General features: G+C 41.9%; 1 protein-coding gene across 1 annotated transcript in view; it reads right to left on the bottom strand.

The window, feature by feature from the left end:
* Positions 1-20,516, bottom strand: part of mapk8ip1b (mitogen-activated protein kinase 8 interacting protein 1b) — a 150,780-nt gene that overhangs the window by 25,491 nt on the left and 104,773 nt on the right. The window contains exons 3-5 of the mRNA XM_060838555.1: positions 17,722-17,940; positions 9,053-9,134; positions 4,069-4,881 (exon numbers count right to left, since the gene is read on the bottom strand). Coding sequence (XP_060694538.1) covers positions 4,069-4,881; positions 9,053-9,134; positions 17,722-17,940 — 1,114 coding nt within the window. The remainder of the gene's footprint in view (positions 1-4,068; positions 4,882-9,052; positions 9,135-17,721; positions 17,941-20,516) is intronic.

The raw sequence follows: 20,516 nt of genomic DNA, 5'->3' as shown, positions 1-20,516 counted from the left end.
TAAGGGCCTATTGAGTCTGTACTCAATACAAAAATACACTGCTACCTACACCAGTCTCATTTTCCATATACCCTTAGCCTTGAATGTTATGGCACTTAAAGTGCATATCCAAATATTCTGAGAAAAGGTTGTGTGGTTACCCACCTCAACTACCCTCCCAGACAGATCATTCTGGACCCCCACTAACCTCTGGGTAAAACGGTTTTCCTCAAATCACTGTTAACCCTCCTGCCTTTCACTTTAAAAGTGCGCCCCTTGTTCTTGACCAACTTTCTATCCATCCTGCCCATTAGAACATAGAACATTACAGCACAGCACAGGCCCTTTGGCCCTCAATGTTGCATCACCCTGTGAACCACATCTGAAGCCCATCTAACCTACACTATAGAACTAAGTAATGTTCTATGTTCTGTTAGCCACTGGTCTCCTTATAAGAGGTTATGCCCAAGTTAGACTCAATATATGCAAAATTCCCATGAACCTGAAAAGGTGCATCGTCATTACTGACATACAACTCCAGTTTTATTTACTGTCCCTTTTGTAGATTGCTCAATGTTCCTCTCTTCCATCACCCCCATCGCCCCAACCCCACTCCATTGCACATGTCTATTGTGACCAGCCCATCACCAGAGATAAGCATCAACTTGCACTGGTACTGTCCCAGAAAAAGGGAAGCAAAGAAATTCACACAATATTAATGGAGAGAGGAATCATATGGAACAAAACCAGAAGTTACTGGAGAAACTCAGCAGGACTAGCAGCATCTGAGGGAAGAAAGAGTTAATGTTTCATGTCCAGTAACTGTTCATTAGAACTGATGGCTGAAGACAACATTACAGGGGTGGTGGTGGCCTGAAGGGAGAGGTGAGTAAATAGATGGAGATGGAGCCCAGACAGAGCGTGCAAAATATGAAATAAACAAGGAGATTATAGATGGCAAGCTAGGACAGAAGAAACCATGCCTCCCATTCATAGACAGACTATCCGATCACTGTCATATTGCTGTTTGGAGTGTGTTAAGTTTTGACTGACATTTACAATTCCAAAGCACAATAGTAGCTTCACTTAAAGCATTTTGTGATATTTGGGAATCATGAAAGTCACTAGATAAATGCAAACCTTTCTTTCCTTTTCCAGCTTGGAGTAGTAAATTGCAACCTTGCTAGGTGATCCCTGTATTCTAAGAATGATTTCAACTAATGGTGAGCACATTGCAATGTACATCCTGAGGGAATCTATGAAACAACTCAGAGTTTCACCCTTGAGGCTTGGAAAAAAAATCCAGGTAAGCATCAATGTTCAGTACTGAGGGAATGAGGGCACCTTATTCAGGTGGGCCTGAACAAGCACGTGGCATTATTCAAAGAACAAAAGTAGACTTATTTTCCTGGGTACCATGTTTTACTTAATGATCCAAATGGAACAAATTTATCAGGCATTTAATTTGTTTACGGGAGCTTGCTGTGTGCAAATTGGCTGCTATGCTTCCGATAGTATAACAGCAACAACACTTCAATTACCTTTTAATTATAAAGCATTTTGGGATCGCTGAACGTTTGAAAAATATTTATTAATGGCTTTAGGACTCTGGAGTAAACTCAAAATGTCAGAGTTGTACCTCACTGGGCATAAATAGTACAGTGCGGGTGTTGTTAAGGAGGAAAACACTCAGGGAACTAGGCAGAAGCATAAAATCTAGCCACATGAATGTTACAAACATTTGCAGAGATGCATGTGAAGTAAAAGAACAGTATTAGTGGTAGAGTTTATGAAATAGACTTTCAGTAATGTAGCAGTAAGATTAAAGCTAGAGTTCTCTGAATTGTGACATTTAGACTCAATATATAGTTCAGTGTCATGAAGAAATCCAAGCCTGAAGACAGCTGTTGACTTCACCTTCTCTTTGAGCAGTCTGTTTTGAATCCTTACTCGTGAATATACATTAAATAGAAGTTCTTACCGTAAAAGTACAACAATAAGCATTTTACTACAAACCAAATGGTATGTTTCAACTAGTCACCCGATAATCCCACAGTCCGTTTGTACCTAATAGCTCTGAAGCACATTTAATCAGCTTTGCCCAATCATGGTGAAATGAGCAACAAAGACTATCAGGGATGAGAAAGGTGAGGATTGCAGATGCTGGAGATCAGAGTCGAAGGTGGTGGTGCTGGGAAAGCACAGGCCAGGCAGCATCCAAGGAGTGGGACAATCGACGTTTCAGGCTTAAATTTTTCATCAGGAATGAGGCTTATGGGCCAAGGGAGCTGAGAGATAAGTGGGAAAGGTGAGGTAGCTGGGAATGAGATAGGTCAGAGAAGAGGGTGAACCAGATAGGTGGGAAGGAAGATAGACAGGTAGGGCCATTCAAGAGGGTGGTGCTAAGTTGGAAGTTTGGGATTGGAATAAGGTGGGTGGGTGGGAGAGAGAAATGGGGAAACTGGTGAAATCCACATTGATCCCATTTGGTGGGAGTTGTTGTTTGTGGGATATATTGGCCACAACACTGGATAACTTTCCTGCTCATTTTCTAATAGTATTATGGGATCTGAAGCATCCAACTGAAAAGGTAGATGGGGTCTCTGTTTCCTCAGGGCATCTGAACTGAAAAAGAGGACCCTTTGACAGTGCAGTATTCCTACAGTACTGCACTGGAGTACATCAACCTAGATTATTTGCTTAAGCTATTTGTTCATGAAATAAATCCAGCTGAACAAAATTGACTTATCGTTAAGGCCATCATTTTCATAAAAAAAATTGAAGACTTTAAATCACCAGAATTTTGGTAAAGAGACCACATTTGCAAGCTGTTCAAACCACATTTGATTCTTCAGCCAAAAGCTGCTTCTGCTACAGTGCGCATGGGGGCATGTTGAAAACTCAGAGTTGGAATTCCACAACCCTGGGCAAAGTTTAAATTCAGGGAAGCAGTCTCTGCGTGGGATAAAGGTTGCAAACTGTGTTGGATTACCCTGGGGACAGGAGTGGGCAGCAAATCAGGCAGGTTTAAAAAAACAAGATGTGCACTTTTCTCAATTCTCTTTTAACTTATTCCCTTAGTTACAATTCAAATGTTGGATATGGGAGAAAATAGACCAGTTAACTTGGAAGGGTAACAACAACTTGCATTTGTGTGGTGCATTTAGCACAGTGAACCATCCCAAGGCAGTTCACACAAACAACGATACTGACGTACAAAATGCAGAAGGGGCTCAACAAGTCAGATGCTGGAAGGATGTCTCTATTGCCTGGGATGTCGTGGAAGTGACATCACAGTCAAGACATAGAAGAATTTCCATCACAATAAGGATCTGTCATTTAGGACTATGGTGAGGAGAAATGTCTTAACCAGAAATTCAGGAATAGTTCCAATTCTCCAACCCAGAGTGTGTTATGGATATTCAGTAATTGAATATATTCAAAAGAGATTGATGGATGTTTGAGTACTCAGGGAATTAAGAAATATGGGGATTTGAGGGTAGAATCAGAGTCCCTACAGTGTGGAAGCAAGCCATTCAGCCAATTGAATCCACATCAACCCTCCAAAAAGCATTTTCACCCAGACCAATACCCCCCGCCCCCCCATCACTGTAATCCTGCATTTCACATGGCCACTCCACCTAGCCTGCACATCCCTGCACACCTTGGGCAATTTAGCATGGCCAATCCACCTAAGCTGGACATCTTTGGCTTGTGGAAGGAAATTGGAGCACCAGAGGAAACCCACGCAGATACGGGGAGATGTAAACTCCACACAGACAGTCTGGAATCGAACCTGGGACCCAGGTGTATTGACAGGCAGCAGTGCTAACCACTATGCTGCCTACAGCTAAATACCTGTTGTGATTTATTGAAGTGAAAATTGGGCTTGAAGGGCCAAATGGTCTATTCCTGCTGGTTTCTAACATTCTCATTACATGTGGTAATACCGGAGGGGATTTATTTGGCAAGTTAAGCCTGGGACCCCACATCACGAGGAACTTACTTCTGGAATATTACATATATATCCTCGCAGCCACACTGTCAAGTCACTGAATCACAGAAAGGAAATAATTGGAAGCTACTTACTGGACGTCCTTGATCTTCCACTCATAAAAACATTGAGGAATTTCTTGGAGAAAGGAATATCTGCTTCTGGCGTGGAGTCTTCTGACAGACAGATAGAGTCCCTCTTCGGTACACCCTCCTCATATTCCTCCCCAATTGCAGACTCGTACGGCGACGTAACGCAGTTGTCATAGACGGTTGCTGAATCGCTGTCATCACTGTACCCTGAGTAACAGTGCTTTAGGCTCACCAGCTCCAACTGCATGTTGTCATCCACAACCAGAGTGTATTTAACAGAGTCATAGGACAGCGCACTGTCGGAGCTGACTGAGGTCCGTGGACAGAGCTGCTCTGCATTGACTGAGGTTCGTGGCAGCGAGCAGCTATGAGATGTGGAAAGGCAGGAGAGCACTTCGTCCTCTTCGCTGATGGATGGTTTTGGGTTCCCCGGCAGGGTCAGGCAGTGGGCAAAGTCCACATCTGAACTGATGGACATGCGGTTCTCATTGGACTGAGAGAGGAAAGGTTTCTCGTTTTCAGACGAGTCAGAGTTCCTTTGCACCGGAGTTAGGTAGATCTCCTCGGTCGCCTCAATTGGCACCTGTGTTTGGTACCGGATGTGCTCGTCATGTTGGCTTTCATTATCCTTCGCCCGCTGGTTAGAGGCCGTTGCTGTCACAGAGCATCCCATGGCTTTGGAAGCTGCAGTCTCGCTCTGTCCTGTTGGCGCCCGCCTGCAGGTGCTGACCTGGGAAGTTGATGTCCCTTTGTCAGTGGTGCCACTTGCTGGTTTCACCTCATCTCCGAGGCATCCGTGAGTGGGAGTCACATCTCCTATAACATAGGAAAGTTTACTCAATGTCCCAAACAAAAGAAACCAAATCTTAAATAAACAGTTGCTCTATTCCCTAGGCCACTGGATTGCCTTTAAAGAGAAAGTCATCCACTGCACTGCTCAGCAAACACTCCCTCCTCTTGTCAGTCAAGAGTAACAGAGTACTGTATCACCTGCATGTAGCCCTAGGGACTGGATTGATGGAAGGAATAAAGAAGAGCAAGAAGGGAGGAAAAACACAAGTTGTAAAGTGGGAAAAAGACATAACAGGAAGGGGAGTGCAGTAAGAGGATGAAAGTGCAGAAGAGCAAAGATGGGGGCAAAAAGAGAAGGAAAGCTGAGGGGAGGAAGAAAAGGAAAGGAGGATAAAGAAAGGGAAGAGAGGAGGAGGAAAAGTTGGAAGAGAAGGACAGGGGACAGAATTGAGGTACAAGGATATTGAGAATGGGAGACAAACAAACGGACAAAATGACAGACACAAAGAGGTTTTGTTAAAAAGGGTGAAACATAGAATTCCAATCTTTCTATTTTAAAAATATTCAGCTCATTGCAAAGAATTGTGTTTAAAGCTCTCTCTCATGTCCCTGTAGACTTCAGACATTTGCAGAGTTGAGTGTCCAAAGGTGTGCAAGTTAGGTGGATTGGCCATGCTAAAGTGTCCAGGAATGCGCAGGCTTGATAGATTAAGCCATTAGAAATGCAGGGTTACAAGTTAGGGAAATGGGTCTGGATGGTACATTCGGAGCTTCAGTGTGGACTCAAATGGGCCAAATGGCCTGTTTCCACACTGCAGGAGTTTGATGGTTCTCCCTAGTTTAAAAAAAATCATAAGTTGGACACACATCTCAAAAGTGAAGTTGGAATGGCCACTGGACAATTGATGCAGAGACTCCAGTTAAAGAGAGTCTGGATTCCAAAATGTCAGCTAGTGAAATTTGTAATCAGTTAATAAATCTGGCATTAATAGTTGGTCCTAGTAACGGTGAAATGGTCTCTAATCAGTAATGGTCATAAAATCCAGCTGATTCATTAATGCTCTTCAGGGAAAGAAATTTGCCGGCCTCACTCAATCTGGTCCACATATAAATTCCACATATAATTCTGAAATTGCCTAGAAAGTTCACTCAATTCAAAGAAATAGAGAGGGGTGATGGGCACAAATGCTGGCCTTGCTGGTGATGGCCACATACTAATGAAGGAATATACAAACCAAAACATGATTGCGACATGTAGAGTGTACTGCCTGAACCGTGATGGAGGCAGATTCCATTGAAGCATTCAAGGGGGCATTAGATGATTATTTGGATAGATGTGGTATGCAGGAATAGGGAAAAAAAAGGTAGGGATTGGCATTAGGTAATAGAACCATTGGCAGGCGTGATGAGCCAAACGGCCTCAATCTGGCTGTAACAATTCTGCGATTCTGAGCAGAGAAGGTCAGGAATATAGATTTAAAAAGGTGTGTTTAAAATCTTGAAATGTGAGATAAATCAAACAAGGAGAACCAGCTTCCACAACTGAAGGTCAAATACATGGAGACACAGATTAAAAAGTAATTTTCAAAAGAGAAAAGAGTAACATAAGAAAAGACTTTTTCACACAAGTGTTTGGGATCTGGAATGTACTGGGCTGGCAGAAATAGATTGAATGGTAACTGTGGAGCAGGGAATTGGTTAGGTTTTGGAGGGAAGGTGAAGTAACAGGACAAATTGGCATTGAAGAAAAACTCTTCCCCCATCTTGTTACTTCACCAGGGGTGTGCTGGGCAAGAAGGTCCGTGGGTGACCTACACAACTCGCCAATGATTAAGGACCTAGTGGTCAAGAAATGGCCACTTAAGGACCTCAACTCATCACATCCCCAATTGCTTGGTCCCATCTGACAGAAATTGGAAGCATGAGTGGCAGAGAGAGTGTGGCATCTTAAAGCCACATCTCTTCCGTTGCCTCTGATTGACCTGGCCCCTCTCCCAATATGATCCCCACTCCATCAGAAAGAAAAACTTACCCTCTCATCATTGGATTCTTTGGGGCTGTAGGGATGGGATGGGCTGAAGAGCCTCTTTCTGTGTTGTTAAAAACTCTTGCATGACTGAAATCCTATAATTTTTGTGTGGGGAATGGAATGCAAAAGTAAGGGTGTTATACTTCTGCTGTCTTGCAGGGCATTGGTGAGGCCGCATCTGAGTTAGTGTCCATATTGGTTGTCTTATTTAAGGAAGGGTGTAAATATACTGGAAGCAGTTCAGGGATGGCTCATTAGGTTAATCCATGGAATGGATGGAAAGGCTGGATCGCTAGTGTTTAGCGATCTGAGATGATTGTTACAATCTCCCCGTAGATCTTGACAAGATGCATGTAGCAAGGAGGTTTCCTCGTTTGGGAGAATCGAACTAGGAGTCATTGTTTTAAAATAAAAGGGTAACCCATTTAAGACAGACAAAGGAGGTATTATTTTTCAGAGTGTCATCAGTTTTTGGAATGCTATTTTTCAAATGGTAATGAAAGCAGTGTCTTTGATTATTTTTAAAACAGCAGTAGGTAGGGTTAGGATTATAAGAGGGTGAAAGAGTTATCGGGTTCAACAGAAATTTAGAGAAATCAGATCTGCCACGACCTAAGTGAATGATGGAGCAGGCTCAAAAGGATTGAGTGATTGATTTGTTCCAAACCTGTACGATCAGTTAGGAATCTTGGATTCTCAATGCAGTCAAAAGAAAAGCTTTGTCAGTTGTTAAATCAGGCCATATAGGGGAAGTGCTGTGGGAAATCTCAAGGAAAGGCAAACATTTCAGAGGACATCTGCAGTCCAGAGAACATTTTTGCTTTGTGCAAATATCACTTTCCTAGCTGCTTGGTACACTGCATAACAGACCATCCACCCATGAGAGAATCAGCCCAATTTTTATTCCATTGGATGAACCAACTACATTGATAGAGTGCCTGAAGAGAGACGTATAATATACTTCACAACAGCATAAATCAGAATAAACTAATAAGCCAAGGGAGGAACTCTCTCTCACCCCAGCAAACAAATGCTGGGTAAAGAGATGATAAGTAGGGCCTTAAAGGAGGCAGTAATTATGACTACAGAAGAGAAAACATCTGGTTTCCTTGGTCTCATATTTCCATGTCAATGCAGTGGGACAATCTAAAGTCACAAACTCTCCTGTGGGAGAGAAGAGCAATGCAGGATAATTTCTGAAGCTCTCTAACAGGCAGAAATACAAAGATAGACCTCCTTACTCTGCTTCTGTACTCAGTCCTGCAGAATCCAGCTCCAGAGTCCATCCCCACTCAGCCAGGGCTACCAAGTCCCATTCAGCTATCACCTCAGAGCTCAGTGACTGACATCACCTCAAATTTAAAATTCTTATCCTCACATTCAATCCTTCAATGTCCTTTGTTTATTCATTCACGGGACATGGGCATCACTGGCTGGCCAGCAGTTATCATCAACCCCTAGTTGCCCTTAAGATGGTAGTGAGCTACCTTCTTGAATATCTAAAGTCCACATTTTGAAGGTAGACAGACAATGCCATTAGGGAGGACTTCCAAGACTTTGACCCAGCAACAGTGAAGCAATGACCATATATTGTCAGGATGGTGAGTGGTTTGGAGGGAAACTTGCAGATGGAGTTCCCATCTATCCGCTCACCCCTTCCTTATCCTTGCGACCTTCTCCAACCTTACATACCGATTTTTGCCAATTCTGGTGTCGCACACATCCCTTTAACTTTCACCCCATCATTGGCAACTTTAATTGCAGCTGCACAGATCCTAAACTCAAGCATACCCTTCATAAATCATTGTTGCTTTACATACCTTTGCCCTTTGAGACCTCCTTTAAAAATAACTTTTTTCACCAAGCCTTGTCTCATGAGATCACCTGATCTGGCTCAGAGCCAAATTCTTGTCTGATAACTCTCCAGTGAAGCACCTTCAATATTTTACCATGTTAAAGGGGGCAATACAATGCAAGTCTCTGTTTCAAATCACAACCCAACATTCATGTGGTTTCTCTTTTTAAAAACATCCCTGTGCAATTCACACCCTTAGCGCTCACTCAGCAAATCGGATGGTTTAAAAACAGAGTTAATAAATGCTGCTCTTAAAGTTTCTGGTGTCAAAACAAACATATCAGGGCCTTGCACACTGCAGGAACACATACCTGTTTTGAGTGGGGATGATGATCGGGAGACCTTTTCTTGCCAGCTGTACTTTTTACCAAATGAGTTGTTGTTCAGTGTATCCTGTAATAGAGGTAAATAAAGGATATTAGGTGCAGATGGCAACAGTCTCACAGAGCTGGGCAGCACACAATGGACCATGCATCATATTTTCAAGTAGTTGTAGAGATTATTGAATATAATTCTCCTGCTTTTGAATGACTGAGCCACCATAAAAGGTTAAAAAAAAATCAAAACTGTGGGCAGTAGTGCAGATCTGGGTAAATAAGCTACACCTGCATGTTGAACCCCTCTCTTGTTCCATCATATTCTTCAATTGGGTATATCAATTGGTGACAGGGCTAATATCATTCAGTTAGAGAAGAAAGTGAGGTCTGCAGATGCTGGAGATCAGAGCTGAAAATGTGTTGCTGGAAATTCATGAAGGGCTTATGCCTGAAACGTCAAATTTCCTATTCCTTGGATGCTGCCTGACCTGCTGCGCTTTTCCAGCAACACATTTTCAACTAATATCATTCAGTTCTTCACCAGAAGTCAAAAGTGACTCTCATTAACTTGACCTTTAGTGACAATAGTGCAATGAATAGAGGCTTCTAGCGTGAGTAGTCAGCCTGGTCCCATTCATTCCTTAGACCGTCACAGATCTTGGCTTTGAGTGCAAGTATAAAGCATGTGATGGAGAGTTTGCAGCCGATTTTACAGCTCTCCCAAGTACGGTGTTCACATCTCAAATAGGCCATTTAGCTTAGCTGCTTTGTCACTCCTTATGCTTTCCCAGAGTCGCCTTCCATCTTCCTCCATCCAAAGCTATCGATATATGTCAACTCTTTTCTCTCTCCCTCATGCAATATTGCGTTACCTTTTAATTTTACTCAACCACCTCAAGCATTGCACATGAGGATGAATTTCACATTTCATCCACTCCCTACAGCTAGGGATTCCTCCTGAATTCCCTATTGGATTGATTACTATTGTATAGTTATGGCCCCTAACTTTGAACCTATCCCACAAGTGAAAAACCTCTCTATGAAATAAGATGATCCATTTCCACATTGTAACACTGTCAGACTTCTCACCTGTCTCATCTACTGTTGGCGCCAGTTCATGCTCATTGTAAACACTAGATTAGACTATTCCAATGCACCCCTGCTGGCCTCCCACAATCTACACATTGGTTTCAAAACCTCATTCTGGTTTTCAAATCCATTCAAGTCTTTGCACCTTTCTCACACTGTAATCTCTTCCAGCCCCACAACCATCCAAAATATCTACACTCATTATATTCTGGTATCTTGAGCATCCGATTTCTGCAGTGTCTTTGCCTAGGCCCCAAATTCCCTCTGTCTCGATCACCCTCTCTCATGCCCTTCAAGGTGTTCCTTTAAACCTAAAGCCTAATAATGCTTGGCGTGGTTCAACTTTTTTAAAACAACTGATTGTGAAATGCATTTTGGACCTTTTTTAAAAAACGATGTTTAAAACACTGTACAAGTTCCTGGCTGTCTAGCCAAACAAACACTTTTACAATCTTCAACTATTCACTCCAACACAATAGGCTTCTTGGCTAAAACTGAATTGCAACATGCATTCAGAATTCTCTTCTGCAACAATTGCTGTCTTAATACTTTAAAATTCTGTTGCTGAGCTCCAATCAAATAGAGTACTTGCTATCAGAGTCAGATCTTGTTAGGGATGAGAGATGATCTTTGCCAAATCCTCCTCTTGCTCCAGGAGCATAAGCTCTGAACAATGCATACTAAAGCATCATATGCCTGTGACATCAAATGAGAAGTAAATGCTCCATTTAGACAGAAGGGAATGGTGGTCATTACAGTGCTTCTAATCAACTAAATGGCTAGGTTACTAAATGCAGACTTTTGTTTTAAATCTTTCCTCACTTGGAATCTTATATCAGATATAGCCATCCTGTTTGAAGTACGGTTTGGCCTTGAAATTGCAAATTCGTAGGCAGCAATGTTGTTTATTATAAATGTCCCTTCCAATCATTTTTCCAGTCAATCGAAATTAAACTGGCTTGAAATAATTTGTTCAGTCCCAGTTCAGCAAAGCCTAAAGATTTCTGCAGTGACTAGCTACCCAGCAATGCTTGCCACTTCACATCAGACTGTCAACATCTGGCCCTTGGCGAATGGCCGTAAGCGATTAGAAGGAAAGTCATTGCTTCAAATTGTAGTCTTGGCATTTTGCATTGCCTTTTCCAACATGTGGCCACTATCTGTAACAGAGCTGCCACTATATCCCAAAAGCACTAATAATATGCATTCTGTAAAGAGTGAGGATCTAATTAACCAGGTAACCAATGTATGTGAGATAAGTGTTTCAATGAGGCCACATTCACAGTTGCACTAGCGTGTCCATTTTGGTCTAATATGACACCAGTTTTAGTAGCCTCCCAGTATTCAGTATGGCAATTCTGAATTAAGCAAAAGAGTTCATTTTCCAAGTTGAAAGTGATTATTTCAAGCACCTGGGAATGAGAGGGGACAAAAACAAAAACCTAGGATGGTCTTGCTCTTTAACAACATTAGCCTGGTACTTTGCATCTTTGACTCCAATTTCCTTGTAGTCTTTGGAGACACATCTGTAATACTTAATTTCTGCTTGGGTGTATTCATTTCATAACCCTAATTTATTTAGATTTACTAGTTCCCTTCTAATGTGATCTTTGGTAATTTTATTTGATATTCTAAAATATTCACTATGGGGTGATAGTGATAATAAAAGAGGCTACGTATTCCCTACGTAGTAACAGTGACCAAATTTCAAGTAGTTCTTCAGTGACCAAGTAGTGCTTTGGAGTGTCAATAAACCATGCAAGACACTATGGTTGTGTTTTATTCCTTTAACCATTACTTCAAATGTCTATAGCATTACATATTCAAATAAAGAGTTGAAGAAATTTAAACTAAATGATAATTTCATTAAAATGCATGCCCTCCATAATGATTGGACCTTATGAAATCAAATAGCTAATTTGGCAAGGAGTGATAAACAAATAATTGAAAAATTGCAGGGAGCTCCACAAGTCTTGTGATATCTACTTTTTTGCAGATCTCAACTGTGCACAGAGTTAAACAAGTTTGCAGATTGTTTAACGCTATGTTACCTTGAGATTAGGGCCTACTCAACTGAGGGACTAACTTAAGAATATATATAACTTGAAGGGGAGTAAGCCTGGATGTAAAGTGGTTCAATATTGATGTGCTGGAAGTGCAGCCTTGAAATAATACTAACGGATATTCACAAGCACCTAATTTCATAGAGTCAGAGTCATAGAGATGTACAACATGGAAACAGACCCTTTGGTCCAACCCATCCATGCCGACTAGATATCCCAACCCAATCTAGTCCCACCTGCCAGCACCCGGTCCATATCCATCCAAACCCTTCCTATTCATATACCCATCCAGATGCCTCCTAAATGTTGCAATTGTACCAGCCTCTACTACTTCCTCTGGCAGCTCATTCCATATACGTACCACCCTCTGAAAAAAATTGCCTCTTAGGTCTCGTTTACATCTTTCCCCTCTCACCCTAAACCTATGCCCTCTAGTTCTGGACTCGCTGACCACAGGGAAAAGACTTTGCCTATTTACCCTATCTATGCCCCTCAATTTTGTAAACCTCTAGAAGGCTATAAACCTCAGCCTCTAACACTCCATGGAAAACAGCCCCAGCCTGTTCAGCCTCTCCCTATAGCGCAAATCCTCCAACCCTGGCAACATTCTTGTAAATCTTTTCTGAACCCCTTCAAAGTTTCACAACATCTTTCCGATAGGAAGAGACCAGAACTGCACGCAATATTCGAACAGTGGCCTAACCAATATCCTGTACAGCCGCAACCTGGCCTCCTAACTCCTGTACTCAATACTCTGACCAATAAAGGAAAGCATACCAAACACCTTCTTCACTATCCTATCTACCTGCGACTCTACTTTCAAGGAGCTATGAACCTGCATTCCAAGGTCTCTTTGTTCAGCAACACTCCCTAGGACCTTACCATTAAGTGTATAAGTCCTGCAAAGATTTGCTTTCTCAAAATGCAGCACCTCTCGTTTATCTGAATTAAACTCCATCTGCCACTTCTCAGCCCATTGACCCATCTGGTCAAGATCCTGTTGTAATCTGAGGTAATCCTCTTCGCTGTCCACTACAGCTCCAATTTTGGTGTCATCTGCAAATTTACTAATTGTTGTTCTTATGCTCACACCCAAATCATTTATATAAAATGACACAAAGTAGAGGACCCAGCACCGATCCTTGTGGCACTCCACCGGTCACAGGTCTCCAGTCTGAAAAACAACCCTCCACCACCACCCTTTGTTTACAAATGGCTAGTGCTCCCTGTATTCAGTAAGATCTAACCTTTCTAACATGTCTCCCATGGGGAACCTTGTCGAATGCCTTACTGAAGTCCATAAAGATCACATCTACTGCCCTCATCAATCCTCTTTGTTACTTGCTCAAAAATTCAATGAAGTTTGTAGACATGATTTCCCACACACAAAGCCACGTTGACCATCCCTAATCAGTCCTTGCCTTTCCAAATACATTTATATCCTGTCCCTCAGGATTCCCTCCAACAACTTGCCCACCACTGACATCAGTCTCGCTGGTCTACAGTTCCCCGGCTTGTCCTTACCACCCATTTTAAACAGTGACACCATGTTAGCCACCTCCAGTCTTCTGGCACCACTCCTGTGACTATCATGATACAAATATCCCAGCAAGAGGCCTAGCAATCACTTCCCTAGCTATCCAGAGTTCTAGGGTACACCTGATCAGGTCCTGGGGATTTATCCACCTTTACCCATTTCGAGTCATCCAGCACTTCCTTCCCTGTAATATGGATATTTTTCAAGGTGTCACCATCTGTTTCCCTACATTCTATATCTTCTATATCCTTTTCCGCAGTAAATACTGATGCAAAATACTCATTTAGTATCTCCCTCATTTTCAGCGGCTCCACACAAAGGCCACCTTGCTGATCTTTGAGTCCTATTCTCTCCCTAGTTACCCTTTTGTCCTTAATGTATTTGTAAAAACTCTTTGGATTCTCCTCAATTCTATTTGCCAAAGTTCTCTCATGCCCCCTTTTTGCCCTTCTGATTTCCCTCTTAAGTATACTCCTACTCCCTTTGTACTGGTCTGAGGATTCACTCGATCTACCCTGTCTATACCTTAGATATGCTTCATTCTTTTTCTGAACCAAGCCCTCAATTTCTTTAGTCATCCAGCATTCCCTATACCTACCAGCCTTTCCTTTCACGCTAACAGGAATATACTCTCTCTGGATTTTCGTTATCTCACTTCTGAAAGCTTCCCATTATCCAGCCATCCCTTTACCTGAGAACCAATCAGCTTTCGAAAGAGTTCTTGCCTAATACCGTCAAAATTGGCATTTCTCCAATTTAGCCCTAACGTGCTCCCCCACAGTCACCTCGGTCACCTGCCCCGCCTTATTTCCCAAGAGCAGGTCAAGTTCTGCACCTTCTCTAGTAGGTACATCCACATACTGAATCAGATGGTTAATCCAAAATTGTTTTTGTCATTTTAAAAGGAAACTAGTAAATATCTCCAAGAAAACAGGACCAATGGGAATTTTTGACACATGCCAGAATTTAAGAGGTTCCAACTCTCAGGAATTATTGAGCAGTCTGAAGCTCACTTCTTTGGGAGAGAAATCCCAGGGACAATCCCGTACAAGTCTTTAGAAATATGAAGCAGTTCAGTAGAGTGGAAGCAGAGAAGTTGCTCCCCACTTGTGGGGAACAGGAAGAGACCAAAGCTAGGAACCATAAACATAAAATTGTCCCTAATAAATCCAAAGCCACACAGAAAAGGGACTTGAGGACGCTGCAGAGATATCCCAATGTGGTTTGGAGAAGTTGAGTGAATGGGAAAATGAATAGCAGATGAAATATCATGTGAATAAAATGAGTTTATTCGTTTTGGTAACAAAAACAGGAAAGCAGATCATCACCTGAATGGTGATAGGTTATAAAAGGGGAAGTGCAACGTGACCTTGTTGTCACTGAAAGTATATAGGTTTAGAGGGTGATGGAGTGAGTAAATGTTTTGTTGTCATTCGAAGTGAGAGGATTGGAGTACAAGGACAGGGATGTCTTGCTGCAAGTATACAGGGCCTTGGGTGAGACCACACCTGTTGTGCTTTGCACAGTTTGGATCTCCTTATTGGAGGATAGATGTTCTGGCTATGGCAGGAGTACAACGAAGGTTTACCAGAATGATTCCCGGGATAGTAGGATTGGTGTTAGTTGAGAGAATCAGTTTGGAATATATTCACTCGCATTTACACAAAGGAGGTTGGGTGGGCCTGGGATTGGGGTGTGGGTATGGCTGGGATCTCCTAGAAACCTTTAAAATTCTAACAGGAGCAGACAGGTTAAATGCAGGAAGGATGATCCTGACAACCAGGGAGTCCAGAACCAGGGGTCATGGTCATAGTCTAGATTTTTTTTTAATTTAAAAAAAATCAACCTCTCCAGAAATCTTATTTCATACTTAATGCAGGGTAAGCTGGTAAGAATCTCAAATTCACAGCAACAAGTTTTGGTCAAGCAAATAACATATTTAAGCTAAATAAACATTTGCAGGAGGAAGGAATAGTAAGCCATACTGATAGATCACTTCACTTCATCTCACCCTGTGAGAAGATTCACGTGGAGGAGGTGCCAAAGATGTTTGATTGTCAGTTTACCGTAAATGGAAGGTGATGGCCACGTGGTATTATCATTAGGCTATTAATCCAGAAACTCGGCTAATGTTGGCAAGTGGTGGGGGGCAGTTTCAAATTCTGCCGCAGCAGATGGCAGAATTGAATTCAATAAAGAATCTGGAATTTGGTTTCATGGTCAACATTAGACACCTTTGTCAAATCTTAGAGAAAAAAAATATCATTTGTTCACTAATGCTCTCTACGAAGCAAATCCGTCAGCGTTACCTGATCTGGCCTATATGTGACTTCAGGCCCACAGAAAGGTGGTTCTCTAAACTGCTTCTGAGCAATTAGGGATGGGCAATAAATACTGACTTAGCCAGTGATGCCACCTCCCTAGTGAATAAAAAATTACTATGGTAGGTTTGCTAGTATACTAATAGGTTAGTAAAAGCAATAAGTCCTTCTGAAATCTGCCAATGTGCGTGTGGACGGCAAACCTGCTCACCAGGTCAATACCAGAGTAGCAGAGTGACAGCAGTGAGAATGATGTATTTATTGAAATCTATTTATTTACTTACTGAAATAATAACATTTGTATATGTGCAGGGGAGACTGACACATATCTACCTCAGTCAGAAAGTGTTATGGTCAGTTCCCACTCCAGAGATTTCAGGCCAAATATCTGGACCAACACTCCCACTTGCAATACTGCCACTGTGTCAGAATCATCACCTTTCAGGTGAATCATTTAACAGATTCATCACTTCAGGTACATAGAAAAGATTCCAGTGGCTGGTAAAGCAAGAATAATGTTCCCCCTAGCACCCAGGCCTATATTCAATCCTCAATCGGTTTTTATTACATTCCTATATTAGATTAGATTACTTAACTTACAGTGTGGAAACAGGCCCTTCGGCCCAACAAGTCCACACCGACCCGCCGAAGCGCAACCCACTCATACCCCTACATTTACCCCTTTACCGATCACTACAGGCAATTTATCCTGGCCAATTCACCTGACCTGCACATCTTTGGACCGTGGGAGGAAACAGGAGCACCCGGAGGAAACCCACGCAGACATGGGAAGAACGTGCAAACTCCACACAGTCAGTCGCCTGAGTCGGGAATTGAACCCAGGTCTCCAGGCACTGTGAGGCAGCAGTGCTAACCACTGTGCCACCATGCCACCCACTATATGTGGAAGCTTGCTGGGTCCAAACCGGTTGCTGCATTTCTACAGGGCAACGACTGGTTCAAAATGGTATTTTGTTGGTTGCCAAGTACTTTTTTATTCTGAGGTTGCAAAAGGTTTTATATATCAGGTACAACCCTTCTGTTTTTACTTTATGGCTTACAGAGTTATGAGTCATTCACCTACTAGCAAAACAGATTTGCAAGTGATTTTCTGCAAAAACTATGCAGACCATTCAATTTGATTATAAATTGATTTATAATGTCATGTGGTTTAACTTCCACAATTTTAAGCACTGTCTGCAGCTTCGATCATCAATATATGATTGGATTCCTTCCACGTACAGATTATAAAATTGGCATAATATATTTTTTAACCCAGTAGTTAAGTCTGTGTGTCACTTATGCAACTGTCTACTGCTACAGTAATCTAATTAGACACTCACTGCTGAAGGCAATCCTTGCAATCTTCTGCAGTCTGTTTTTTTGGATTATCTAATCAGGGAAAGCAATAGTGAGCGTGAAAGCACAGGGATATTTGAATTCCATGACCAACTATAAACCTGGCAAAGTTAAAGACCCATCATTATTGCCATTCAACTGGGCTGCAAGAAAGGAAAAAAAACGTTCTTTTCTGCACATGATGTACCATCCAAGAAACCAGATTAAAGGGGGATCAGCTGCCGAGGTCATTTTAAAATCGGTGAGCTATTGTACACACACCAGCAGAGGATCATCATCATTCATCCTTCTTACCGGAGTACGAGGAACTTGTGGGAAAAGATTCAAGGTCGTGGGCCGCTTGGGTTTGTAAGATGCCATGCTGACAGGCTTCGATTCTTTCAGAGGACCGTTGTCCTCTTCCTCGATATCAACAGCATCAATCAGGTCGAGCTGCAGCATCTCTGCCTGGATAGTGCAGGCATCATTTCCGCTTGTTGTCGCAGCATTATTGGTCTCCAGGGTCACATGAGACTGAGAAGAGAAGGAGATTGGACAGTAAGGGGTCAACTGTTCATACGGAACTAGGTAAATTTTGTACACACTATATAGAGAGGTTGTAATTCAGTGCCAGACAGGCTTAAAGTCTCTCTGCTGTCTGAGCAAGTAGGAAAATTCTCCAGGTTCTCTCAGTAAAAAAAAACATAACTCTTGTCACAGGGGAGATGTCAACAATTCAAACACAAAGCATATTTATTTTTAATCTAAAACACACATTAACCGAACATTGAAATATGGAACATTAGTGAAGGCCATTCAGCCCATCATGTCTGCACTACGTAGAGTCAGAGTCATACAGCATGGAAACTGATTCTACTCCAACCATGTCCATTCAAATTCATCCCACTTGCCTGTGTTTGGCCCATATGCCTCCAAACCTTCCCTGTTTATGTATTTATTAAAAATGTCTATACAAAGTTGGAACTGTACCTGCATCCACCAATTCCTTTGCAGTTCATTCCCCACACAAAACCACAGTGCGTGTGGAAAAACTTGCCCCTCATGTCCTTTTAAAATCTTTCTCCTCTCACCTCAAGAATATTTTGAGCTCTCCCATATTAGGGAAAACACCTTATCTGTACCCCTCAGTTTTATAAACCTCGAAGGTCACTCCTCAACTTCTTACATCCCAGCCTATTTTTAGATTCCTGGTAAACCCCCTCCAGTATAGTAATATCCTTCCTATAGCTCATTGAATGATTCATCCAATTAGTTTCATTCCCTGACCTTTCCCCATTGTCCTTAATTTTCCTGTCCAAGTAGTCAGCATACACTTTATATATCCATCCTGCCTTTCCATACATTAGATGTGCAAGCAGTTCATTAGCCAGTTGCCAATTGTCATGAACAATTCTTGCAGGAAAATCTACAAAATTACAAACCTAATGCTCCAAAGATCAAAACAATTCGCAAAGTTGCACACAATAAGAACAAACTCACTTTTCCAACAACTGAAAGACCATCTATCCAAGCATCATTAACCCAGTATAATGCTCCGAGGCACGTCAATCAAATCACTAAATCACAGAGGCCTTCAGACAGTTAAGTAAAAGCTTTTTCAAAGATGTTGGACTGAAGAGGCATCTTAAGAGGGAAAGAGGTAGAGAAACCTGAAGGTTGAAGGAGGTGAATTCAAGAGTTTAGGCCAGTCAGCTAAAGGCACGACAGCCAAATGTGATTAAAATTGGGAATGTAAAAGGAGGGCAGAATCAGAGAAACAAGAGATATTGGAGAATTGTAAGGTTGGAGGAGATTATAGAAATAGGAAGGAGCAAGGCTATCAGAGAAGTTTGAAATTTTCAAAATCAAGGCATTATTGGACTGAGAGCTAATTTTGATTAATGAGCTTGTGAGAATGATGGGTGAACAGGATTTGGGTGTGAATTAGAACGCAGGTTGGAAAGTCAATACAGATCAGCAGCATTGCCAGCAAGAGGTTCCTTTCAAACTGAGGATGCCAAAACCGATTCAAAATGTTAGGCCAGTATAAATGGAATTCTGTGTAGTAACACAAAATGGTCAAAACTGATGTCAATTCTGAATTACCAGTCTATACCTTAACACAAAACCAACAACTCCACATTGCACATATTACCTTAAAGGCATGTATGGCTAGTTCCTGCTTTGTCAGTGTGTGTTTCTTCATCATTCAGAGTCCCTCTTTCCTCACTAAAGATTAATGCTGTGACAGTAAAAAGCTGTTCCTATTGGAAGTTCATGTGGGAGCTGCAGAGGTATGGGCTCCTTTACATAAAAATTATTCACACGGTGTGGTCTGTTATTAAGTGTCGTGTTTGAGAAATATCTGACTAGCTGTTCATCTACACTGACATACCAACTGCAGTACCGAGGAATGTTGCATTGTCAGAAGTGCCATCTTTCAGGAGGAGGTACTAAACCAAGGCCCTTTTAAAAGATCCCATGGTACTTTTTGAAGAATGGGAGATGTATACTCCCTGGTGTGCTCTCTAATATTTATCCCACAAGAAATATCACTTATGACGACCATATATGGTCATTTTCATACGCGTCTGAGTGACTTTGCCGAGCTAATTGGTTACATTATAACGGAGGCTAAGGTTTGAAAAATCAGCGTGAGGTCAGTGCTGACCACTGGGCTAGACAATGTGGGTTTAAGATCCACTGCAGAAGCAGAGGCACAAAATAAGTCCGACTCTCCACGTCTGTAGTGACTAAAAGCTGTATATTGGGAAGGAAAGATAAACAAAACCCTTGTCCCCTTCAGGTGAGGGTTGCAAATTAGCCCATACCACTCTTACAAAAAGCAACATTATAATTGTGAAAGTATAAAAAAAGTGTCACTCTGACACAGAGGGATCCTTCTATATGAATCACAAAAACGTTAGCAAGCGGATACAAGTCATTAGAAAGGCAAATGGAATGGGGGAAGTGAAAAATAGAGAAGTCTTGCTACAACTATTCAGGTTATGGATAGGTCTGCATCATGTGCAGTTTCTATTTTCTTAATTAAGCAGAGATATCTATTTGGACTGGAGAAAGTTCAGAAAATGTTCACTAGGCTAATTCGG

Source organism: Hemiscyllium ocellatum, chromosome 18, assembly GCF_020745735.1.
Source record: "Hemiscyllium ocellatum isolate sHemOce1 chromosome 18, sHemOce1.pat.X.cur, whole genome shotgun sequence".
NCBI lineage: Eukaryota > Metazoa > Chordata > Chondrichthyes > Orectolobiformes > Hemiscylliidae > Hemiscyllium > Hemiscyllium ocellatum.
The sequence above is the reverse complement of the archived record's forward strand: the minus strand, read 5'-3'. Positions and strand labels throughout refer to the sequence as shown.